This window comes from Pseudophryne corroboree, chromosome 8 (assembly GCF_028390025.1).
Source record: "Pseudophryne corroboree isolate aPseCor3 chromosome 8, aPseCor3.hap2, whole genome shotgun sequence".
Lineage (NCBI taxonomy): Eukaryota > Metazoa > Chordata > Amphibia > Anura > Myobatrachidae > Pseudophryne > Pseudophryne corroboree.
The window spans coordinates 69,499,699-69,527,278 of NC_086451.1; the positions used below are offsets into that span (position 1 = coordinate 69,499,699).

At 45.7% G+C, this 27,580-nt stretch overlaps 1 protein-coding gene across 2 annotated transcripts in view; it reads right to left on the reverse strand.

The window, feature by feature from the left end:
* PLXNB3 (plexin B3) overlaps nt 1-27,580 on the reverse strand; it is a 181,534-nt gene that overhangs the window by 76,800 nt on the left and 77,154 nt on the right. For both annotated transcript variants that reach the window (XM_063936597.1, XM_063936598.1), the window contains exons 2-4: nt 7,020-8,069; nt 5,846-6,025; nt 5,452-5,577 (exon numbers count right to left, since the gene is read on the reverse strand). In XM_063936597.1, coding sequence (XP_063792667.1) covers nt 5,452-5,577; nt 5,846-6,025; nt 7,020-8,069 — 1,356 coding nt within the window. The remainder of the gene's footprint in view (nt 1-5,451; nt 5,578-5,845; nt 6,026-7,019; nt 8,070-27,580) is intronic.

Genomic DNA, 27,580 nt, shown 5'->3' on the forward strand with positions numbered 1-27,580 from the left:
CTCCGGGAAAATGTCACGGCAGCGACCCAGTGATTTCTCTACTGGCCGCTGCGCCATTTTCACATGGTATTAACAGCACTGATGACGTCGGCACGGGACTCCGGAGGGGTAGGTATTAAAGAAAATGGGTGCGGTGTGGGCCCCCCTGGATTCAGGGACCCAAGTGCACAGACACACTGCACCCATTATAGATACGCCAGTGGCAACCAATCACCTTAAAGCTATCATTTATCTAGCATATTACAGTTTGTAAAATGACAGCTGATTGGTTGAAGTGCAACTTCTCCACTTTATCTCTCTCTAAGGTTTGATACATCTCCCCCATAGCGGGCTATAGTCCATTTAAACATGACAGAGTGGTGTTCAATCATTCCACAGCTACCTGCTGAATGGAACACCAGGACTGGGGCTATCCTTTCAGCGTATTCAGCAGAATGTACACTGGCTGACTCCATGGTAAGTAGGTTACAGGTCCACCTAAACTTGCCGTGACCAGTTTCCTTTATGGGGCAGACAACATGAGATGTGGTTTTATAGAATGAGCAAACAGCACAACATGCGGGCGTGTCAGTTTATAATTAAACAAAAAATGTGACGCTTACTCACAGAAAAAGAGAAGTGAAAACATTTTAGTTTGACTACATAAAAATTCCAGGGAATAAAAAAAAAAACTAAGACCAATTTTTTTTTATTTTTTATTTTTACAATAAACCAATTACCTATATACCACAAAGCTGATTATTTTCTGCTTCTAAATCTTCCTACAGCTCCCTTTAAAAAATATCTCTACAGGGGAGAAGGATATGGCTGTTATGGATAGGCCTATCAGTACATCATAGTATTGATATAGCCTACTGGGATGGTGGTCACAATAGGTGTATATTTACTAATGTGCGGGTTCTTTGAAATGGAGATGTTTGCCCATAGCAACCAATCAGATTCTAGCTATTATCATCTAGAGCATGGGTCTTCAACCTGCGACCCTCCAGCTGCTGTGGAACTACACATCCCAGCATGCCCTGCCTCAGTTTTAGCATACCTTAATAGCAAAACTGTGGCAGGGCATGCTGGGATGTGTAGTTTCACAGCAGCTGGAGGGCCACAGGATGAAGACCCATGATCTAGAGGGTGCTAGATAAATAAAGAGAATCTGACTGGTTGCTATGGGCAACATCTCCACTTTTAGAAACCTGCACTTTAGTAAATATACTCCACAGAGTCCTTAACCAGGATGCTGGGTTTGTTGGTGAACCGTAGTAACAGGATAATGGGGGTCATTCCGACCCGATCGTTCGCTGCAGTTTGTCGCAGTGCAGCAATCGGGTCGGAACTGCGCGTGCGCCGGCGCATGGCAGCTTTCGTTACCTAGTGATCGCCTGAGACAGAGGCGGTCGCTAGGCGGGAGGGGGCTGAACGGCGGCGTTAAGCCGCCGTTTAGGGGGAGCGGGCCGGCCAACGCAGGCGTGGCTGGACCATTGGGGGGGGCGGGCCGCGGCGGCTGCGTGAGGTCTCACGCAGCCGCTGCGGCCAGCGGGAGCGACGAGCAACTCCCGGCCAGCCGCAGGAGCTGCGCTGGCCGGGTGTTACTCCTCAAATACAAAGGCATCGCCTCTGTGCGATGCTTTTGTATTTGTGTGTGGGGGGGCGGCACTAACATGCGGGGCGGGCTAGCCCTGTGCTGGGCGTCCCCCCGCATGTCTGCGTATGACGATCGTAGCTGTGCTAAATTTAAATCAACTCAGAATGACCCCCAATGTGTGTGGTAACAGGAACACACTGGTAATGCAGGTCTCAACAGCAGTGGTATCAAACACAGGGTATTGCAGCTCATAGGTGTCTCACCTCAGAAGCTATTTACATATACGTGTGTAATACAGTGACACTATTGCACAGTACAATGGCTGCAGTCTGCACATGTGCAGAAGGCCATCATGTTAGAGGTCATACCTCCCTGCAGACTCTGGGTCCTAGTGTACAGCATGTACTAGTATAAGGACAGAAGCAGGGCAGAATGCCTGTCTTTTAACATATACACAAGGAATGTGATGGGCTTGTGCTGTGAGCAAGCATGCTGAGAAAAGAGGTGTCCATAAACCACTGCATCATCTCTAACCAGACCGGTTGCCTTGATCCTTACATGAGCCTTAGCAAACGGTTAATCATTAACGGCATCTATAAAGAGGGAGAGCGGCCATGCTTCCTCCAAGTGTCGGTTAAAAAAAAAAAAAAAGATTGCATTCTGTTCAGGATCTAGATACTGTAGGTCAGCTGTAATCTGCCATGAGCAATCTGGCTATACTGCGCAACCTTATACCCCTTTCACACCAAAAACCTGGGTCCAACCTGGGTTATTGAACACAGCAGTGTCCAGCTGCTTGAAACAATGTACACACTGCAGGCTGGACCCGAATTATTGCCAGGTCATCCCTTTACCGGTGCTTGGAGATGACATCATCTCCAAGTGCCGGTGATCCGACTCTCTGCATCCTTATAGCTTGACCTGGGTCAAAAAACCCGGGACGTACCGTTCACATCGCAGGCTACCCAAGGTTGGAATCCCGGCTAACACAACCCAGGATGACCCGTTTACACCAACCTGGATTGCCCCAGCAATATCCCAGGTCAGAGACTCAGTGTGAAAGGGTAAAGTCACTAGCACTGTGCTTGTCCTCCCACCATTAGGATTGTACCACCAGCATTCCCCGCTCACCAAATGCAACAGCTGGTGAGATTTCCCCTCATTCTTTCCAGTCATTCATGTGCCAAGCCTGTGCCATGATGCCTCACATGGGAAACATGGCAAAGAGCAAAACATGGACACTGTAAGTTACCACAGGAAGCATCATTGAAAAAAAATAACAAAAAATAAATGTTTTATGTATATATATATTTATGTATTTTTTTTGACATTTTTTTTTTACTGAGCTACAACCAAAAGGTTGTGGAAGAGCCTAGTGTTCCTCTTGTTGATTAGCTTAATAGTTATATGCACATACAGAAACATTTACTTATTATTTTTGCCAAAATGATAAAGTTTGGAGGCGTAAACAGGCTCTTCAGGATTCACTGATGAACACTGAAAATATACACTGGAGAGCCAAAAGTCATGGAATAGGTTCCTAGTATCATGTAGGGCCCCCTCCAGCTCGGCAATGGGAAGCAACTAGATGTGGTATCAATTCCACAAGTGGACAGAAGACCACTGGAGAGATGCTGAGCCATGCTGTCTGGATAGCTTCCCACAGCTCGGTGATAACTGTACGTTCAGGGTCGAATGGACCTCTCCGACACATTCCATAAATGCTCGATTGGGTTCATGTAGGGTGAACGTGGTGGCCACACCATTCTTCTGCGCTCTCCATAATATCCTTAAACCAATTCTGGACAACTTGAGACCAGTGGGATTGATGACACTGATTATATAATGCTGGAATATTCCATTGTTGTGGGGCTACAAGAAGTCCATGAAGGGCTGCAAATGGTCATCAAGCACTGCAATGTAGCGGTCACTGGTCATAGACGTGTTCAGGCTGACCAGCAGACTCAAACCATGTGAACACACTCCACACCATTATGGAACCACCCATGGCCCATTGAAACTAAAGAACGCTGCACTGGTGCCTCCTGCATTGAATGTGGATGTGATGTGAGCCAGTGTCGCTTGTCTGTTACCACGGATAATTCTGGTCAGGCACCGCTGGTCGATTATTAAGCACCCATGGTCGGGCACTGCGCTGTCCACAGTGGCTGGTAATGCCTTCCATGAGGTACTCCCGGTACACACGTGACACTGTAGATGAAGGAATGTTGAATGTCCGCACAATTTCTGAAACTGGGCACCCATTAAAATGCCAAGTTCCAACTCTGGTAATTCACGTCACCTTGAGCAGCCTAGCTGGTGTTCAAACTGACTCATGAGATGTCAGATTACAACTGATACAGGTCTGGGCATTTCCAAGAGGTCACAGTACTGTGGCACCACCTACCATTACCTTTTGGCACTTCAGTATAAATGGTTTGTTTGTTTGTTTGTTTTTAAACTATATACAGCTCATATACAAGACTGTCCAAATCTACGCCAGTCACCTGGCCATGACTAACTAGCACACACTAAATACTGTAGCCAAAACCAGACCAACAATAGCTCTGCATTTCCACCTAGGTTCCAGTGGGTCTAGTGGATAATGCTTTTTTTTTTTTTATAATTCCTTATTTTGAATTGTCAGTCACAAATACAGAAAATATATGAAGACGCAGACATTGCATGCACATCGGTTCGAGAAACTAGTGTTCATGCTAGGCTGTTCTGCCCAATTTAAAAATTGCAAAATGTGCCCTGCTCTAATCGCAGCGCCCTGCTAAAGCAGCCTGCCCGTGCCTTTCCACCCACGGTCACAGTGTCCCGGTGAGTGGAAAAAGTTGCGGTGTATAGTGATCACCGCCGGTAAAAAGATGCTGTGCTGAGGGGAAAGCTTGGGGGATTCCCAGCACCAACATAAGTGCTGGATGGGCCCCCAAGAGTGACGCCGATGGGGCCAGGCCCCCTCCCGGGCTGGCCATGACCCACTTTTGGGCGCGCGCAGTGATCCCATGCTGCACCTCAACTCCCTGCCTGCCCACATCCTAGTGGGATCACTGATACCCCTTTCACACCAAAAATGCAGGGTCTTACCCGGGAATACGGTCCCGGGATCATGCAGGGACATTCCCGGGTAAGACGCCTTGCATACCGCAGTCAGCAGCCCGACATATTGCCGGGTTGCTGACGTCAGCGGTGACGCGGCGCTACAGATCACATGATCTCCAAGTGCCGCATGTACATAGAGAGTGAACGGGAGCTGGCGCGCATTGACCCGGCTCCCGTTCACACCGCACAGTAAGCCGGGCTGAACGCGGGTTCAACCCTGGTCAAGAGCAGGGTTGAAATACCGGGTCACTGGACCCGGTATTTCAGCCCGGTACCCTTTCACACCGCACAGGAACACGGGTTATGCGCGTTCATGTGCCAATAACCCGTGTTCAGAAGTGCTGGTGTGAAAGGAGTATAAGTAACCCTATTGTCGCGCATCATGGCCATCGGAAGGAAGACACTGGATCGATGTTTACAGCATACGGTCACAACATACTTGTGTCGCCACTACCCTACTACCTCGCACAAACGCTTCCTGACTGTCAATCACTTTGTGAATCCTCACTGTGGCCACCATTGCAAGATCACCGCGGCACATGTGCAGTGTGTACAAAATATACATTGCAGATTAACAGTTGGATTTTCAAAGACGCCTGGGGGCGCCTCAATACAGATCCCGGTGGCTGCGACATTTGCATATTTTTACATAGTATTTGTATACAAAGACGCTGCAGCAACGGCATTAGTGTACATCTCTAAATCAGGCCATATGTCATCATTAGCACTTGGTCACCTAATACAGTTGTGAGGAACCTTCTTACCTGTGACTCTGTCATAACGTACAGGTGCCGCCCCGAGCTATCCAAGACTAGGTCAGGGCTGACAGGGGAGCCTGGTACCACGGTCAGTGAGTTGTAGACGTGTCCTTCACCCTGAGATACAAATACCTGTAAAAGGGAAGACATGAGCCAAATCTCTGACATGGACAACTTGGAAATCCTTGTAGCCGTAGAAAAACAAACTTCATTTAATATGGCATACACTATCTCTCTGATGCCTAGGTGTTCTTTCAATATGACCATGCTTTCTGTGTCACAGCATTTGTTCAACTAGCCGAAAGGTCCCGAGAACCACGGAATGACATCAATTTTGATTAAATGGCTATGGAAGCCCAGGATGAAAAAACTAAATTAACTGGAGATGACAAGTTCTCACCTTATGAACATGTCCTCCACCATCTCCAAGGAAAACGACTGTATGAGAATCTTCAACTAACGCGGCTACAGCGGTCAGACTGGAGTCATTTCTGAGAAGAGGCGTAGCAGTGACTGGGACACTACTGGCAATCGGGCTGGGCGTGTGGTCTCCTCCACATGGAAAGTTCTGAGGGGACTCCTGGTCAGAAGGTTTAAAGATAAATGTGTAATGACAGAAGTCACGGATTCCCACAACTGGCACCAACAGCAAAAAATTATTGCAGTTGTAATTTTGTAATTAGAATCACTGCAGTACTCATGGCTGAATCATAAGCAAAGATAGTCATGTACTACAACTTGAGGCCGAGGAGACCGTTAAACCTGAATACATGATGATACAATAAGAAATATGTATATATTATAGTTTCTGTACCATGGCAAGGTTCTTGAGTACTGCTGTTTAATCACATAATGAAGGATGCTGAAATTGAGGCCCAATGTCATTTAGAACGGGTCCCCAGGATCCCATTTGCCAGATTACTTTTAGAGAATGTTTAAAAATGTATTTTCTATAGATAGCTAATTCTTGGGAAATAAATCAAATCATAACAAAAATAGGATTCTTAACTACTCATACACTGAAAATAATATGGACTAGCTGTTTGGCTTTCATTAGCCTATCAACGCAAGACGGCTATAGAAACAGTTGTTTAATTATTTATTTAAGGTCATGCCCACCCAGCTGCTTCTATAGCCATCTCCGAGGGGTCTATATACTAAGCCTTGGAGAGATATAAAGTTAGAATATCAGCCAACCAACTCCTCTCATTTTCCAAACACAGCCTGTAACATGGCAGTTAGGAGCTGATCGGCAGGTACTTTATCTCCATCCACTTTATCTCTCTCCAAGGCTTAGTACATAGACCCTTTATTTTGATAAGCGACTGGAGGTCAAACGAGGTTGTATATGGATCATTGATCCCCCATTTTATTTTCTATATTTCATTTGGTGTTTAATAGTAGATTTAAAAGCAACAGGTAAATGTAATAGTTTCTCTGATGTCCAGTGGGGTACACTGGGGCAACAATGGGGTATAGCAGATGCGGGTTCTTGGTTTACTAACCTATGTGCAGTAGATTTATTTGATCACAGGTCCACAAATTCTCAGTTGTCGGCACTCACACAAACATACCTTGGGCAGAGCAGCACATTTGGAATTTACTCCATACTCTATCCCAGCCTCCTGTCCGCTTGCGCCCCTGCCATTCTCAGTGTAACACAGGACTCGTGCTGTCTCTATCCTTTCTTCTATGTCTGCCATCTTATAGGAACAGAGAGCTGTCCGGCTGCTTGGAGCTGGACTTGAGCCTTGGCTGGCTGCAAATATCACAAAGAGTTCCCGGTTCTTAATCTCCAGGTGGGCAGCCTGTGCCAAATTGTAGCCTCCCTCACACAAGAGCGGTACCTCCACATAGGAGTAGAGATGCAGGTCCTCGCTGCACACACTTCCGAGATACGTTTTGTAATCCATTTGCGATTTTGACCCACGGCGGTAAAACAAGAAGTAGACATGGCCCGCGCTGGAGAACACCCCCACAAATGTATTGTTGTAATCCGAAAAGTCTCCCACCACGAGTTTACCCAAACCTTCGTTGGAGAACACAGATGGCTTCTCCACTTGCCGTATAGTAATTGGCGGTATTCCGCTGGACAACCTGGCTGTCAACCCCCGGCCGACAAACAGGTAATCATGACCCAATGACGTCCTCTCAACTATTCCCACAGTGGTGACCTTGGGATTATTGGCAGCTACAAACTGGTTGTCGCCGGGGTCAATTGTACGGTAAATGATTTTAGAGATGTTTGCTAGATCCCTCTTTTCGCAGATGCCCTGAAACACGTGACCACAGGTCAACAGTTCTTTGCCCTGAAGGTTGACAGTCAGCAGCTTGTTGGAGTTATGGGTGAGAGTAGCCTGGGGGCAGTCCTTACGGTCTTTGAAGGGAAGACACTCTGGGCTGTCAAACTCTGGGCCAGTAGAATCTTCGGCCAGTAGCTCAAGGTCACTTGACACCTGGAAGATCCAATCAACAGCCCCAATGTAGATGGAGCCCGATCCAGGGTCATACGCCATGTGGTTGAAAGTGACATCGGGCCGGAGAAAACTGGGAAACGCGAAGACCGATAAAGATAGGCTGAGCAAGGCAAGCAGGGATGGAGCCAGATCCAACATAACGGTCAGCTTGAAGAAAATGAGGGGAAAAAAAAATTAATTAATAACACAATACATGGGCATTGCTTTGGTCTGCAAAAATAATATGCTACATTGCATCGAACTTCATTGTCACATATATGCAATAAAATCTATAGCAATTTATATCTCTGGCCTATAAGCCGCAAAATAAACTAATAATAATAATAATAATAATAATAAAAATGTTGTAACATACATTTGTCAGCTGCTGGAAATATCCCTGGTAAAGGCTTGTGCAGCAGAAACTAGCAGCATTCACATTACAGAATAAAATATAAGATTTTAATGCAGATTAAATGAAGGGTAATAAACACGTGCCCTCATAAACTAACAAGGCCACAACCCTAACAGCAACAATATTAAATGTACATGTAGAATCATAGTCAATCATTCCTCATCACTCCTATATAACCCCAGCAGATCTCTGCCTGGCAGCTTATCCGAATGTTTTTCACAAAGCAAGTTCTGGAGTAATCACTCACTTTGTGCCAAGAGGATCTGCAGTTTACTAAGAGCAGAAAAAGATGGAACTCACTGTATGAAGATAATTAAAACTTTTCAAGCTGAACCACTAACTGCTGCTGTACTCTGGAACATAAAAGGGAATTCCAGACTTAAGGATCATCAACTTTGGGAGAAGGGTCATGTAAAAAGTGCTATAAAACAGTACATTCCAATGTGAAAGTGACCTCGTGTAAGAGCTGGTTATTGTAAGCACAGCTGGAGGATTCACCATACCATACACAGTCCTGAAGGTCAAGGGCTGGAGTATCATGGGGAACAGTGAGGGGATGGGTGTTGTTACTTTATGGCATAGTGCGCACAGAAACAGCTAATGTTTTAGCTTTAACGGAAACTACCAGTATGACATATAATATATATACATATAACCACTTGGCCCATCTAGTCTGCCCCTTTTTTTTTATCCTTTAGGTAATAGCAACCCTTTTTTTTTTTTTTGGGGGGGGGGGGGGGGGGGGGGGGGCTGGGGGTGACGTTGATTTAGGATCTGGCCTGGGACCTGGGAGGTACCCGTGCATGTAATCTGAGACTGGGTACACCTAGGATTTATTTGTCCCAGTAGAAGAACCCACAATAACCCAAAACATAATAAGCTTGCTGTACCTAGACTGTGCTAACTGGAACGTCTGTAAAAGTATATACCCAAAGTTATTTTTACATATGCTAAATCTATGGACTGCCAGAAGCCAAGTGTTTGTCATATAGCCAGTGCAACATTCCAGCAACATACAGGAGCAAATAATCCTCAAACTCGGACCTTAGAGATAGCCCAATGTGCATTCTACACATGGGAAATGGGGTGATGAGTTTTGGGAAGATGCTCAGACTACCAACCCACCTATAGTGGATCACATACCACAAATGATAGGTAAATCCATGCAGCTATATTCAGCTAATCCTACGTCATAAGACACGGTAAAATGTAGATGTGACCTCATACTTAAAACCTCAGATACCACCACTGCCCCCTGTGAACACAAATCCATTCTAATCTCACTCAGTGCTGTACAAAACCATGGGAGGGAAGGTTAATACTCCAGTTAAAACGTGTAAAGTCATGGGTCAGTAACAGCTTTCTACACAGTAAAGCAGGGCATGGGTCTATTTACCAATATCTGGCTTCAGAGCCGGCCTTAGGCATAGGCAAACTAGGCAAATGCCTAGGGCATTTGGTATGCTTAGGGGCACCAGCAGCTTCTGCTGATTAAAATGATATGCAGCATGCCTATATTCTGTGTGTGACTGCGGCTGTATCTGCATACAAAATGCTACGTTGCAGTGTATTCCTGGAAATCACTGTAATGTAGCATTTCATATGCAGATACAGCCGCAGTCGCGTCAGTAATCAGTAGAAGCTGCTTGTGCATCCTAGCCATGTAGTAAAGAAAATAATATGATGCATTTTCATAAACAAAAGGTGCCCAATGTTAGCAGAGCTGCCAACTGACTCATGCCAGGCATCTCTTGCAGAACTAGCGGCGGTGCTAGGGGGCACCAGCCAAAATCTTGCCTAGGGCATCATATTGGTTAGGGCCGGCTCTGTCTGGCTTTATGGATGGCTTTCTATCTATTTATTAATAAAATTTCACCAACCCAGCTGAGCGAAACTGGCATCAAGCTAACCAGTTCACATATGGGCAGAGGAACTGACAGTCCAAACTTTGGACCACTCAGAAATAAATTATTATTAATAATAATGATAGCAAATAGTAGTGTGTGTGTGGGGGGAAAGAGTTCAGCCAAAATATAGCGATTGAAGAGGGAAAAACAAAATCATTATTTAATTTCCTTCTCCTGATCCATCCTAATATGAGGATACCAAGAGGAGGATTGTGGGGAACCTAGCTTATTACTGGCGAGTTCTGGCAACTTTATCCCATGATGCATAGGGACTTAAGCCTGTTTTCTCCACAGATAGGTATATTTAATAATGGACAAAAATGTCCTATGTGATCAGGACTAGAGAACACATGATCCAGGTATACAGTATTTAAAATATAATCTAAACCTTAACCTAATAACAATAATAATAATAATAATAATAATAATAGTAGTAGTAGTAGTAGTAGTAGTAGTACAGGTTGAGTATCCCATATCCAAATATCCGAAATACGGAATATTCCGAAATACGGACTTTTTTGAGCGAGAGTGAGATAGTGAAACCTTTGTTTTCTGATGGCTCAATGTACACAAACTTTGTTTAATACACACAGTTATTAAAAAATATTGTATTAAATGACCTTCAGACTCTGTATATAAGGTGTATATGAAACATGAATTGTGTGAATGTACACACACTTTGTTTAATGCACAAAGTTATAAAAAATATTGGCTGAAATGACCTTCAGGCTGTGTGTATAAGGTGCATATAAAACATAAATGCATTCTGTGCTTAGATTTAGGTCCCATCACCATGATATCTCATTATGGTATGCAATTATTCCAAAATACGGAAAAATCCGATATCCAAAATACCTCTGGTCCCAAGCATTTTGGATAAGGGATACTCAACCTGTAGTAGTAGTAGTAGTAGTAGTAGTAGTAGTAATAATAATAATAATAATAATAATAATAATAGAAAAAAAAAAGAAAACTAAAGTTGGCAAATTAATCACATGACATGATAAATTACTAGTCAGAGGAACAGTAATTACTTCAGTACTTTCTTTTAGCTCTAAGAAGAAGTAAAACACATGAAAAGAACATTGGTAAGTCACGGTATAGGGACTGGCACATCTACATAACCTCTCTGGTAAAAGGGGATCTACAAACCACAGAACATTTGCTTGTTCTAGGAAATGAACAGCAGGATTTACAGCCTCATTCCATGCAGATGTTCAAGGATTATTGCAGACTATTTTTTCCCCTTTTACTTAGATGGAGAGAGAATTGACTGCATAGGAGAGGAAAGAGTTAAACATCTGGTGAGGGGTGGACCTAGCTGTGAGGAAAGTACAGCCTTTTTTGAAGGGGAGGCTTTGATATATATATATATATATATATATATATATATATATATATAGGGAAGGTGAGGCCATTTTAGCTCTCTCTTGTGGTGATTTGCCTTCCCACCCTCCCGCCCCTGTGGTCAGAAATTCTGGCACGTGGTGCCTTGGCGTTAAGTTGTTGGCTGGTTTTATCGTTGGCTATTTATTGGCGGAAAAGAACGGCAGTTTGTATTTGTATGGTAAGCTGTAGTGTTTTACAGTTTGGTGTGGTTTAGGTGCACTCACCTCCATCGACTTATTGGCCGCTTGACCACCCGTCCGGGAAGGCAGCGGCAGGGCACCCAGGAGCGGTGGGTAGTCACTGTGGGGGTTGAGTTGTCACCTATTACCGGTTTGTGATAGTTGTAGTAAAATTAGGATGGTCTCGAATTTTTAGTATTTTAAGGTTAATTTAGGTTAATAGAGCCGTTCTTTTTGCTGCCACCATATGCCGGCTGGATCGGCATCTTAATAAAATTTTCTATTACAGGTTTGCTACTGGTTAGGGTCAAATAAATAGCTAGCAATTTTTCTGCCAAAATTCAAGTCTCCGTGTCTTTATTTCTGGTTTTGAAGGTAATGAATGCTTTACTTTAAAAGAAGGGGGTCCACCAAATATCACTAGGATGTTTAATACATTAGGGGATGTATTTATGTGACCGCCGGTCAGGAGACCCAATTACTCTGCAGCCCTGCACTAGAGTGTTGTCATACTAACAGAAGCCAAACCCTATTCACCACAACAGACCTCAGTTATAACAATATGGATGGATAATCATAGAAATTAATATCACAACCTTCCAGCATCAGTAGGACGGGAAGCCCTCAGATCACTAGATCACTTGCTAGTAGGGAACTCTTATACTATCCCTCAGCCATTTATTTATTAACAGTTTCTTATATAGCGCAGCAAATTCCGTTGCGCTTTACAATTGGAAATAACAATGGTATAACAAAACTGGGTAATAACAAACAGTCATAGAGGTAGGAAGGTCCTGCTCGCAAGCTTACAATCTATAGACCATCCAGTTTGCTGCATTTCCCCTCCTCACTTCATGATTCTGGGGCAAATGTATTTATCCATCTCCTTATCTCAGCGCCAGGTGACATCATGCATTATCACTTAGTGCAATGATGCTGGATGTCTTAGTCACCGGAAGGGTGTTACCATAAGTCACCCCTCCAGAAATCTCCGCCCTGCCTACACTAGGCTGGTGCGATACAGAATGCTGCATATGGCCAGATAGCTAAAAACTGCAAGATCTCATTCCGGAAAAGGGGACAAGTTTGAAATGCTCAGCTCTTCTTTGCTTAGCATGTGCCCCATAATGCCTGGCCGGCCTACCTGGCTATGGCAGCGGCGTTATTTACACAAGACAAAGGTGCCACTGAGGAAACCTCTGATATCTCCACGGTCAGCCTTTTTTTTTTTTTTTTTAACACATTTTATTGAATGGATCATGAAATAGGTACAATAATTACATAACAGAGCACCCGAACATTTTGGGTGCTTAAAATACAAATGTAAGTACAGTAAATTGTTACTACAACAGCATGGATCCTTTTTTTTTTGTTTTTGTGCTTTCCCGTGTTTAGAGATTCAAGTTAGAGCATAAAAAGTGGGAAACTCTCGGCAACGGAGTGGCCTTCCGTCAAGAGAGTCAGCAAAGGAAATGAGAAAAGGAGAGTGCTCAGAGAGCGATCAGAAGAGGACAGAAAAGCGTAGGAGGCTGGGCACCTCCGGTTGAAGAAAAGAGGGGGGGAGTAGAGAGAGGGAGGAGAGGTGGAGGGGTAGCCTTCGGGGGCAAGAGGTGGATAGGTCCTTGGCATGCCGTGTCAGATTATGAATGGGGAGGAAGCCTGTTGTAGGTTTAGCCATGGGGACCATACTTTATCGAATTGCTTCGCAGTATTGCGGATAACTGCGGTTATGTATTCCATTTTGTGGACATACCATATCCGAGAAATTATCCCCTGCATTGGTGAGGGGGTCGGGCTCTTCCAGTCTGTGGCGATTTGACATGTCATTGCCGAGACTATATGTCGGAATAGTTTGTTTTGATGTCTGTTGAGGGTAGGAAGAGTCATGGGGAGCAAAAAGTATTGGGGGTCGGAGGGGATGGAGGTGTCGAATAGACGCGAAAGCATGGTGATGAGTTCACCCCATATTGTGTAGATTTTAGGGCAGGCCCACCATATGTGTAAGAATGAACCAATGTCCGTACAGCCCCTCCAGCATCTATCTGGAGTATCGGGGAACATAGTATGTAGACGGGAAGGGACATAGTACCATCGGTAGAGTAATTTATAGATATTTTCTTTAATTCTTACACAGATGGAGCTGGAAGCCGCATTGTCCCATATATCTACCCAGTCCTCATTGTCTATGGTGAATCCCAGTTCCTTTTCCCATGCCGCTTCATGAGGGGCCCGGGGTGTTGTGGGGGGGTCGTCCAGGAGGGTGTAGATGTCTGATATGAGGCCTTTAGTGTTGGTGCGTTTCCAGCTAATGTGTTCAAAGGGGGATAAATGTCTGTGGAGAAGGGTGGTGGTGATGGTGGAGTGGAAATGTCTAATTTGTAGATAGCGGAAGAAGTCCGATGAGGGGATTACTGTTCCTTCACGGATATCTGCGAATTGTGGGAACGTAGCTGTGGAGGTGATATCATTAACATAGAAAATACCACTCATGCGCCAAGATGTGTGCGTGGCTCTGCTCATACCTGGTGGGAAGGCTGGGTTGTTAAATAACGGAATTAGCGGGGACGGGTATGGGGCCAGACTGAACCGTCTATTTGTCAGGTCCCATGTTGCCAGGGAGCGACTTACTACAGGGTGCAATAGGGCCGCACGGGGACGCTGGTTCCTGTGAAGCCACAGTAGAGAGGATAGTGTAGCTAGGCCCGTCTCCTCCGCCTCTATCCCCACCCAGACCTTCCGTGTCCCGCTTTCGTTGCACCATTGTGCACATTGAGCGAGTTGCGCGGCATAAAAGTATTTCTTAAAATCCGGGATACCCAGGCCGCCGCCTCTGGAGGGGCGTTGAAGCAGTTTAAGTCTGACTCGAGGGCGTTTGTGATTCCAAATAAAGAGGGAGGATTGGCGTTGTAGAGTCTTGAAGACGTAGGTAGGGACGTAGATCGGGAGGGTCTGAAATAAGTACAGGAGTCGGGGAAGCACGCTCATCTTGACAGAGTTAATTCTGCCTATCCATGATATAAAATAACTGGACCAGTCCACCAAGTCCTCCTTAATTGTCTGTAATAAACGGGGATAATTTGCTTGAAAAAGTTGGTGGTGATGGTGGGTCAAGTACACACCAAGGTATTTAATTTTCTTGGTATGCCAGTTACAGGGGAGGATAGTTTGAAGTTCTTGTTTGAGAGCTGCCGGGATATAAAAGTTGAGGACCTCTGTTTTGTTCACGTTTATTTTATAACCTGATAGCTGTGAGTATGAGTTGATCTCAGATAAAAGCGCGGGGAGAGATTGGGCTGGGTCAGTGAGGGAGATCAGGACGTCGTCGGCGTATAACGCTATCTTGTGTTCGGATAGGCCTGTGGATATTCCATGGATAGCACTGTTATTACGGATCCTTGCTGCTAGGGGCTCCATGACTAGGGCAAAGATTAAAGGGGAGAGGGGGCATCCCTGCCTGGTACCATTGGTGATCCCGAAACTGGAGGAGGAGACACCGTTAACCATAACCTGGGCCGACGGGGAGTGGTAGAGTGCTTTAATTCCCTCTAGAAAGTTTCCGGAGAATCCCATTTTGTCAAGGACTGCAAAGGCAAAAGACCACGATATGCGGTCGAAGGCCTTCTCCGCGTCGAGAGCCAAAATGAGAGAGGGAGGTTTCCGTTTTTGGATTGAGTATATTAGATCTATTGCCCTTCTGGTGTTGTCAGACGCCTGGCGTCCAGGAATGAAGCCGACCTGGTCCGGGTGGACCAGGCCGGGCATCAGGGGACCCAGACGGTTAGCTAGTATTTTCGCGTATATTTTCAAGTCAACATTCAATAAGGAGATTGGTCTATAATTTAAGCAGCTAGTCGGATCTTTGTCAGGCTTTGGGATTACCACTATATCGGCCCGAGTCGTCTCCGGCAGGAAGGAGGCTCCTTCGAGGATACCGTTAAATAGGGAGGCTAGGTGTGGGGCCAGTTCCTTCGCGAAGAGTTTATAATATTGGTCTGTGAAACCGTCCGGACCCGGAGCAGCCGACGAGCGCATCGATCGTATGGCAGCTATTGTCTCCTCCTCCGAGATTCGGCTATTTAGGGCTTCCAGTTGATTGTCGGATAGGGTTGGGAGGGGGGTATCGGATAAATATGAGCGCACTCCCCCGGATCCGTCCGGAGACAGCAGGGGCGGGTCAGGTAAGTTATAGAGGGAGCTATAAAACAGGCGGAAATCTTCAGCCATCAAATCAGGGTCATATGTATAGGTTCCCCTTTGTGACGAGTACAGTTTATCTATTGCACCCAGCGCCTGCTTACGACGTAGTTTGTTGGCTAGTAGGGTATCTATTTTATCCATTTTGTCGTAAAAGCGTTGTTGTAATTTCCGAAGAATTGTTGCCGCGCGGTTGGATAGGAGAGTGTTGAGTTGTCCTCGGAGGGAGTCTATCTGAGTGAGTAAAGAGGGGTCGGGGGATGCTTTGTGTTTGGGTAGTAAGGTGGCTATTTCTGATTCGAGGGAGGCTATTTCCTGTGCGGCTTTTTTCTTAATTGCCGACGATTTTGCTAATAAGGTGCCGCGAATCGTGGCTTTGTGGGCTTCCCAAAGGATATTAAGTGGAATGTCGGGAGATGTATTTTCAGTGAAGTAGTGTGTGATCGCTAGTCTAGTTTCCTCTAGTGCAGAGGGGTGTTGTAGAAGCGAGTCATCAAGACGCCATTTAAATTTCCTATGAGGCGTGCGGTATATATCTATGAGGAGGTAGACCCCAGCGTGGTCCGTCCAAGTCAGTGGTGTAATGCCCGTGTCCGAGATCAGTGGCACTAGGGCAGTGGAGATGTGGATCATGTCAATCCTGGAATAGTGTTGATGTGGGGCTGAGAAGTGTGTAAAATCTTTGGTGTGGGGGTGTTGGGAACGCCAAGTGTCACAGAGACCGTGGAGTTTCATGGTGGCGGTAAGTGTGCGGGAAGCCCGAGGGAGGGTCGTCATGGAAGCATGAGGCGGAGGACCAGATCTGTCCAGCAAGGGGTCTATTATGGTATTAAAGTCACCACCCATGATAATGCTTCCCTGTGCTTCTCGTGATAGGCGTTTGGAGAGAGAATCAAAAAACAAAGATTGGTCTTGGTTGGGGGCGTAGGCGGAGACCAGAGTGAAAGCCTTAGAGCGGAGGGTACCCATTACCATAAGGAACCGCCCGTCTGGGTCTGTCACCGTCCTGGAATGTATAAACGGGATATTACGATGAACTAAGATGGCCACACCCCGTTTTTTGCAGTCTGCTGAGGCAAAATAGGACTGGGAGAACCATTTGCCCTTTAGCCGAGTGTGGGGACCGGTGAGATGTGTTTCCTGCAGGAATGCTATGTCAACTTTCTCACGTCTGCAAGCACTCAGGAATACGGTACGCTTCCTAGGGGAGTTCAGGCCATTAACATTGACCGAGAATATTTTAAGAGACATGATTAATTACGTGGGGGAGTACGGCATGTTGCCAGGTATAGTCCATCGAGGTACAATTTGTGCCAGGCGAAGGCCACCCCTCTGGGCCAAGCAGGAGAAGGAGCAGGGAGGTCAAGCAGAGGCCACAAGAAAAGAGAGAAAAGAAAGAACATAGAAAAGAAGAAGAAGAAGTACCCCAAACGGGGAAACATCCCTGAGGTTGTGGGTCCCATTTAGGGGCCGCTAGGAAAAAGCATCGAGTTAGTAACACTATAAACAACAGTAAGGGATTGTGGGGGGGTAACTGAGCTACCATGTGAGAGGGTGTGCGTCACCCGGGCCATGAGGGCTGGGAATGGTTATGACCTTTTTACCTTTATAGCAAACATAATATAATATAGGACGTTGAGAACCGTGTCCATACAACAAATTTGCAAGCATAAAAAAAAAAAAAAACAAACGAGAGAAAAAATTAAAAATTGGGGAGGGAGAAAGAAGGGAAGGGGAGGGGGGGGGGGGTTGAAGGAAAGGGAGGGAGGAGGGGGGGGGGGAGGGGGGGAATACCACGGGGATTCAAACAGTTATAACTTGATTATAACAGCATTAACCAAGGATAGTTACGATACTGGTAGTTGAACTGAGGTCGAATCTTCCACTGTTCACACTCGTTTCGAGTCGTGGAGACGTTGCACCGACAGTTCATGCACTATACATATCGGGGAGTTTCCCCAGGTCAGGGAGGGTCCTTGTCCACATTGCGCTGTCGGGTCACCCGTGTCCAGTCGGGAAGAGGGGACTGAGGATGTGGCGGTTGGGATGATGAGGCCGCCATGTCATCTACTGCTGATGTTGGGAGGAGATCTAGCTTTGCCAGCAGTTCCTGTCCTTGGGGTAAGGTCTTGACCGAGTGAACAGAGTTATTGACCGAAACGTATAAGTGGAAGGGGAATCCCCATCTGTATCTGATCTGGTGTTGTCGTAGGATCCGGGTGACCGGTTGGAGGTCTCGCCGTTTTTGGATGGTGGAGGGTGCAAGGTCCTGAAAGATCTGCAGCTGCGTGCCTTTAAACAGAATCTCCGATGTGTCTCGAGCGGAGGACATAATTTTCTCCTTTGAACGGAAATAATGGAAACGGACAATAACATCCCTGGGCGGTTGGGCGGGAGATGGTTTTGCCCGGAGTGCTCTGTGTGCCCTATCGCAGAGGCATTCTTCGACTGTGAGGTCTGGTACCAAGTGTATGAAGAATTCTCTCAAGAATGTTGGTAGTGATGGGCCGAGGACCGTTTCTGGAACGCCCCGTATGCGCAGATTATTTCTACGCGAGCGATTTTCTTGGTCCTCTTGTCGCTCCTTGAGGGACTCCATTTCCTCGTGCAATCTAGCGAGTTCACTGTCAATGCGGTGTTGGGAGCGACAGAGATCGTCCGTCTTTGTTTCCAGTGCATCCGTCCGGTTACCGAGATCTGTAAGGTCCGATTTAAATTCGGCTATAGCGTTCGAGAGTTCTTGCTTGAACGCGGACTGCACTCCCTCCAATAGGCTCGACATGACCGCCTGTATCTGAGGATCGATACCTACTTCCGACGAACATGGAGAGGGGGGGGAGCTTGCGGCCATGATGGGGTTCTGTGAGCCCTTGGACTTTGAGCCAAAGAAGTTAGTCGGCGCTTGCGATGCTTTTTTGTTTTTGGACATAGTGGTATGTATCAAAAAAGGAGGGTAGGGGTGGGGGTAAAAAAGAAAAAGGAAAGAAAATTATTGATGGGAGGACACAGGCCAAAGTCCGTTTAATGAGCAGGCAATCCGGTCAGGTCCGATCCTCCAACCGCGGGGCTGGGGGTAGGGTGCCAGAGAGTTATATATGGAGTCTGACCATTTAGCTATGGCACATGTAATATATTATTATTTTGCGTTAAATCATCTTTCGAGTCATCTTAAGGATAGGTCTGAGATGCATGGATCCGGGTGTCATAACGCTGAGACCGTGTCTCTTCCAGGCGCCAACTCCGCTATCGGGGCAGGTCGCAGTCCAGCCCCTTACTCAGTGGCCCGGGTACTCATGGTTGGTATTAAAGCACTTCCATAACCGTCGCCAGTGCCGGCGGTGGTGTAAATAGAATCTGGACTCCTGCAGAGGTGAGGAGTGTGTGGTATAGTGCGGCTTTTCTTTACCCTGTCTGGGTGCCAGAAAGTAAAATGGCGACTCTGGGCTCCTGTCGTGGGCTTCTATGGAGCAGGGGTGCAAATAAGAAATAGATGCTGTGGTGACAGCAGGTACTCACAATGTTCCAGGATGGCTGGGTGTTGAAGGCAATGCAGCCTTTTTTGGCTGTGTTGTAGAGACTTCTAGGGCTGCAGGTGTGCACAGCCTTTTCCAGTTAAAGCTCCAGGATTTCAAGATGGCCGCCGCAGCATTTACAAAGCTGCTTCTCTCCTCTTTTTCACCCTCTGTGGGGCTGCCTATGGCACAGAGGCTCCTTGGGGATGCTGTGGGGCGTCCAGCCACGCATACAGGGAGGATCCGGGGTCTCAGGGAGCCGTTCGCGGCCGCGCTCCGCTCCCGGAGCTCACGGCCGGGTCGTCCCCGAACTCGAGGCCCCGGCTGTAGGGCACGTGATAGGCCGCGGCGGCCGGAGGTAGCAGGGGGGCCGCAGACCCGTTTCAGCAGCCGCACAGTTCCGCCGGAGGGATCCACCGAGGGGGTAAGGCCACCGTAGGCCGTTACCAGCGGTCCGGAAGGGGGGAGATGAGTGTCCCGAGTCCCGCGGACGGCTCCGGAGCCCGGCCCCGCGACGCGCTGAAATCGAGGCCCCGGCTTCACAGGAGGGGGAAGGCCGCAATCCGCAAGGGCAGCCAAGGCCGCCCTCCGACTCCGCAGCACGTTTCCCCTGGCCGGGTTGATGTAAGCAGAGGCAGTGGGGTAAGTGCAGGGGACACCAGGGGACCACAAGGGGTATTTCTAGGGTTTTTATCAGCCGGTTAGCAGGAGCCCATGGGAAATGCTTCCTCTCACATTGCCAGCCAGGCCACGCCCCCCACGGTCAGCCTTTTAATATGCTTTAGAGAAACAGTAATTACCCCTTGTTCATATAAAATGCCCCAAATAAAGGGGACTATCTCCGCTTGATGCATGTGCCCCTATGTCCCTATCCTCACTTACAACAACAACAACAACAACAAAGAAGCATAAGTGGTCAGGTCACCGCCTCCCACAGGACCGGCGCTCTAATCTCCACCTCCTGTTGACATTCTGATGATCTGATTGGCTGCTAGGAGTTCTATTACCATCCACCATGATGACAAGATGCACTAACTGCAAAATGCTGTTAAAACTCCAAAAAAAAAACCCACAGTTTTCAGAGGTTTGATCACATTTCCCATATGTACAACATTGGAGAAATTGCCCATAGCAATCAATTAGCTTTCACCTATCATTTTTTAGAATGTACTTGACAAATACTACAGGTTGGGTCTCCCATAACCATAATTCTATAAACCAGAATATTTCAGGGCAGCTGTGACAGTCATGACGTGACCGGCTGTCATGACATCACCTAGTGTCAGTGGCCAATGACTGGTGACATGGGCGTGGCTTCACAGCCATTCCCTCACCGGGAACTGCTTATCCATCTCTTCCACCCCGTCAAACGCCAACCACTGTAGGTATTCAAAAATCCAACATCCGAAAATGTTTCTGGTCTCGAGCATTTCAGATATCGGAGATGAACCTGTACCTCATGGCTGATCGGCTGCTATGGGAAAATTCCCCACTGGTCCACTCTGTTCACTACTAGATACATAAACCCCACAATTCTTACACAATGTAGTACTCTAATGAAGTGTCATATACGTAAGGCAATCTGCGGGGAAATTAATTGTTTTGTGGGTGCCCAAACGTAATAGGCGCCCACCAGATATATTCAATTATTCTCACTGTTGGGCACGCATGCTCTGTGTGCGCACCCATTAGTACCAGGTTTAGCAACGCAAAGTAGCTAAACCCGTCTAAAGTCCTGGTTAGGGTGCTCAAACTTCCATTTGAGCACCAGTACCACGGTGTATTCGCACATTACAGCTTGCATCTGCGGAATAACAATTGAATTGCTCCATCTGCGCCATCTAGTGGCAGCCGGTGGGAAAACAATTTAATTTCCCCCTCTGAGTCTGGACATAAAAAAAACAACAACACTTAAGTAGTAGAAGAACTAAAGCTTGTGTTGCCAATAGTAACCAATCAGATTCTATCTATCAATTCTCTATTGCATTGTAGAAAATGATAGGGAGAATCTGTCTGTTTTGGGCGCTTTAGTAAATCTACCCCTAAGTCGCATTTAACAAGTAAAATACAGTTATATACAGGCACAAATACAAAATAAAAGCAATAATTACGTATAATTAAATACAAACATTTGCGATTTTACATAAAAAACAAAAATGAAATGGGAATCTGCTTTCATGCCACAGACCAATTGCAAATATCAAATATAAGTTTACAGATCATAGCCTACTAATAGTAATAGCACCAGTGGGAGGGATCAAAACGCACTCGGCCAATCAAAAGTGGCTGCCGATCTCATCAACATCTCTGCTTAATCTGAACCACAGGTCGCGCACCTTACCCTGTTCTGCCTAGAAGCGCAGCAATCATACGCATTGAATCAAACCGAATGGCTAACAGTTTTCCATATGCAAGCACAGCACGAAAAAGCGCAATTTGTCTGTAGAAACTATACAAGTTTTTTTTCACAATGTCAAGATCCTGCACACGAAGGGTTAATACAGACAGTATCATGTACTGTACATGTAATACAATAGCTGCTCAGTTTTGCTTTCAGATGCAGGTCATCAAAACAATGTGCAGGTACAGATTTGTTCATGTATGAACCGGCTCGCCAGCTGAAACCAATATACAGTAAAAACACAAAAGAGTTTTTAAGCCACAGAGAAACATTTATACTGTCATCCCAGCCACTGCCAGTAATATCCTGGGAACCAGAGCTAGCAAGTTTAAGGATTACCTTTCGCCTACACACAGCTATATATTAAACAGCATAAACATTTATTTTATATTAACTGGTTATTACAGCGGTATATTTCCTCCCTTCATACATACTGACTTTTAACCAGGCCCCCTCAGAAAGGATTCGGTATGAAATACCGGCGGTCTAGATCCAGTTGGTCAGGAAACTGACGCCGGAATCCCAGCAGCGAGCGCAGTAAGTCTCCTCGTGGGCTCACCACGTTTCGGGACCAGTGGAAAGTATATTCCCCCACAGGTGGTGTTGTGGACCACCACCCGAGTGGGAATACTGGGCTACTGTCGGGATTTTGAACTTCGGCATTTACTTGGTAATCAGGATTCCGGCATCGGTATCCTGACCGCCGGGATCCCAACAGCTAATAAATTAACTGCATCCTCTCAGGAGATATAGTACAAAGTATGGAAGTTGCTCAAATCAATGTATTGGTCCATCATAGGTGCATGTAAGGGAGGGGTTACTCTACTAGCAACAACAAAAAAAGTTCCCCCAGCACACCAGACTGAACCAGCAAAAGAGACATACATCCTAAATGATAATAGTAATGATCTTGATTACACATATTTGCTAATATATAACAGAAGTGGAGGACCAGGTGAGAGAGGGGGGCATTAAGCAACATGTGTGGCCACTTCTTTGGGGAAGTGGGTGGATGCAGGATAGATCGCATGGTAATCACGTGATGGGCACGTCACCACCGAGTGCGGGTGCCCATCGCAGTGTGATATATTGCTTGTGTGTTAAAAAAAACACATGCGATCGCACTGCGATGCAAGAAATATTATGTGCAGCACATACTATCATGAGACGCGACATTCGAGCGGCGTGCCCGCGCATCGCGTCTCATGGTACCTTAAATGTGCATACAATCCTTCGATTTCTCTCACAGATCCAGTCGAAATCGAAGGATAGCACCTAATACCTCACAAGTGTATGGGCACCATAACTCTCTATGGAGTCCAGGGAGAGCTCCACAATATTCTGGAATCTCCCAAACCTTTGTGATGATAGCCTGTAAAGGTCTAAATATTATTAATAAATGTTATTATCATCAGTAAGAATGTGTGTGAAGATCACATTTCAGAAGCATGCTCACTGTGCTCCTGAGAAACAGTCTGTGGCATTTTCATATTGACATAAGTCTGCCAGCTTTCACCGCATTGGATCTGACTGATCACATGAGATCTATATCACAGGATTATCAGCCAACAGCAAATGAAAATCATGGCAAAGGCAGTTAGGACACACAAATTTACCCGGTATATTCTCAAGAATGATACCATTGTTAAGAATGGTGCAGTTGGTACAGATGGGTCAGCATTACACTTAACCATTTTTATGTGTTTTTTATTTTTTTATTTTGCATCTTGCCTAGGTCCTCATGGGATCTTAATTAGGCTCAGAGCTGAGTGGACAGGGGTGCACCTTATTATGTACACCAGCACTCCGAGGTATCCACTCAAGTAGTAAATGAGGTTGTGTTTTCCAGGATGGAGTACACAAATGAGCTGGAGAAGGAGCTGTGTTGGCGCAGAGAATTTTCCTTCCAACAAAAAGACTACATTTTTGTGCAAGAAACCAAACCCTAAGCTCTATACTAACTGGTCACATTTTGTCCTTTCCATTTGCACTTTTGCAGGAGTTTCTTTCTTTTTTTTTTTTTTAAATAGAGTGTTTTTATTCAGAAAGGATGTCGGGTACAGATATCACACAGTGTACATGATCAAGTGAAACACATTAGCAGTACGCAGAATAAAATATTTGAAAAAAACATAATGGTGAGGAAGCACCATGTATACAAAGCACAGCTACATCAAATTGTCTGGAAAAAAAGGCACCCATTAGTAGACAGCAAACATACAAAACAACAAAAAGGGGGACGGGGGGGGGGGGGGAGTGAAATCACAATTATAAAGGTGCACCACAGTCCAGGGCTCTATGGATCACGGAATCCAAATACCCGTTATATGAGAAGGTCAGGGGAGGAGTATGGAGAGTCAAACCAGGGAGACCAGATTTTCTCAAATTTAGAGGTAGCGTTATGTTTCATATATATGAAGCGGTCTTTGGAAAGAGTGTCATTCACCAAGACCTTGAATGCAGAAAGTGAGGGACTACTAGCAGCCATCCACAATCTCGCAAGGCACACCTTAGCTAAAGCACAGATATTATGAATATACAGAGTTTCCCATCTGGACACAGAAGTAAAGCCTCCCATCCGCAAAAGACAAAACTTCGGGGTGAGCAAGTTCCCAGATATCCCCATGCCCTTGTTGAAGTCGAAAATATTAGACCCACACGCATCACGTGCAAACACCACACATAGTGGCCTCCGTGCGTGCGCATACTCGCACGTTATGTATATTGGCTCACGGAGTATTACGTATTAGCGCGTGGTATGAGTAAATACGGTAGCATACGCATTCGCATGGAAAAGCCACAAAGACATATCTGATATTTAATCCACATAGTGCATAATTACACATAGCCTACATGCACCACACCAGCAAGTTACATTTATTTTGGAGGTATAGCAACAGAGGGATTCAACTTTACAGGATATGAGGGGACAGAATTAGGTTAGGATGTGGTGTTTGGTATCCAGCTGTACAGTATTTCAAGGGCAATATTCCGATGGCAGTTTGCAGATAGTAGCACGCTCCTGCGCATAGATATGCGCAGGAGTACAATATTAATATCACACTGTATTTACTGTACTCTTGATATTCGGCAGGAACCCAGCGGAGGACATCGGCAAGTGCACCTGGACCAGGCATCGCCCACCTATTCAAACCGACCTATGACCCCTCATGTACTGTAAATGACCAGTCCTTTGACCTATGGATGATGAGATTACAGTTTCCTTTGTTTCACACTTTGGACTATTGTATAAAAGCCAAGCCTCCTGGCCGGTCAGACACATTCTCTGAAGGTCATCTATCCAGATTGCCTGTGGACCGGAACCGGGTGGTGCAGGCGAACAAACGTATGTATCCATTGATTGTAGCCTTTTCTCTTATGTTATTGTATTTCTGTTGTACCCCTTTTAAGTAAATATTTGTTGCTGGATTGGACCTCAACATTACATATACAATTGGTGTCGCATTTCCTTTCCTGTTAGGGGTTATAAAGTGTATTACGCCGCACGTGTAGCTACTTTGTGCTTACAGTGTGACGGCGTGCTTACGCAACGTGTACGCATTTGATAGGGGTTTCACACACACACACACACACGCTTAACGGTCGCAGCGGCCTGAACATTTGTGTATTTAAAGTATTGCTCTTTTCCTGTAAGTTAATCGAACTTAACACCCTCCAGAATCGACCTGATCCCAGACCAGAACACCAGCACTGATGGACAATCCCACACAAGATGCCAGAAGGAGCCTACAGCAACACCACATTTACGGCAGACGTCTGAGTGACCAGTCCCAAACCTAGCCAGCCGGACTGGTGTCATATTTGTTCTATGTAGAATAAAAAGCTGGATCTGTTGAAATCTAGGGGGACTTCGTGACTATGCTAGGGTACTCCAAGGCAAGAGTCCAGTCATCCTCGTCTATAGGGCCCAGATCTCACTCACATTTCTAACAGAGACGAGAGAGAGGGTCCGTGTGAAGTTTAGTAAGGAGATATACATAGGCGAGGGAAGTTGCCTTTACTAGGCCCAATTTGCTCACAAAGGTCTTAACGGGAAATGGGAGGAGCACAGGGGGTGAGTCCATGAACTGAGTCTGTAGAGCGTGCCAGAGTTGTAATTTAGCTGGAGTTTCTTGACAACATTTGGACAATGCATTCCTTTCAAGCTTACAACTTTTCAGGACAGTCCCAATCTTGCCATCCCCGAAGGGGGCAGAGTTGTGTCTAAACAATGGGTGTTTATGGATAGAAGGTGGCAGAATATGGGTGAGGCTTATTCTGTCCCAGTTTCGCATTTAAATCACTGATGGGAGGTTGACGGGAGGTTGCCCTCACTCTGATGATTGATTCAGAGCATAAAAGAGAATAAGACTAGGAATTCAGGAGAATGCAAACAAATTTTAATATGTGAAAACGGGGTTAGTAACCTGGACCACTGTGATATTTACACACTGTCCACATCTGGAAATTAAGTCACAAATCCCAGTATAAGCATCCTCCTAAAGTATTACACAAGTTCTTCCAAAGAGGAAAGTGTGCATTCATTTCACCGTGAAACATGATTGGTAGACAATTTGGCCACACCTGTGCAAAAAGACAAGCAGTGTAGTCTAATATATACTACTCTTTATAAATTACCCTTAGGGGGAAATGTCGTTTTTTTTTTATGAGTGAATTAGGTGAAGAATATGAATTTAACCCTATCCCAAATGATTTTAGTTAAAAAAAAGGAAAATATATATTTTTTTTAATCAATTTTGTTAAATTTTCCCCCCAAATATCGAAACATCGATCGGGAACATCACTGTTTTAATTTTGAAAGCCGGGACAGCCTGCAGGTATACAGGGGGGGTGGGGTGTCTGGGGGTGGCTTGGGAGGGTTCATTTACACTCCTCAGCGGCTGCCATTGTCTGCAGCCGCTGGAGGGGGAGGGGGTCCTGCCGTGCTGACCGATCAGCAGTGATCGGCAGCACGGCAATCAGTAGGGGAGAGTGCAGGGAGGCAGAGGGACCTTCCAGTCCCTCTGACAGCAGCAACGGAGGGAAGTTTCCCTTCCCTGCTAACACTCTCTATCTGACTGGTCACATCCTGTGCGACCAGGTCAGATAGAGCACTTGCAGGCATGGTCGCATCTGATGCGACCATGCCAGGCAAGTGGTTAATGTAAACAAAAAAAGAAAAAAAAATGATATAAAGCTATTCTTTTTCTGCAAAATTAACGCCCTCATTAAAGTTGGGGTATATCAAAATGGGTATTAGTATATATTTGGGTCATTTTAGGGGACTTTAAAAAAAAATGTGAAAACAGACCGATTATTTCCACCTGCAGGTCTACAAACACTCATCCCACTCACAGAGCACCACAATATACCTGTCCCATGCATTGTACCCAAATATACATCATTTTGTACGTTTAACCCCAAAAATGACGTCATTATTGGCAAATTAAAAATAATTCAAAGCTTCTAAGTGAATAATTAGTCATTCAGGGGAGTGTTCCAGGGGTTCAGAACCAAATCCCGACATTTTTTTACTTAAAATAGAGATTTTCCCCAAGTCTATTACCTGCCCAGAGTTGGTGAATTTAAATCCGCAGTAAAATTACCGTTTAAAAAAAAGTTTTTGCAGACAATTGAATAGGCGCATTTCGCCATTTGCAATAAATTCTCTTTTTTACAGTA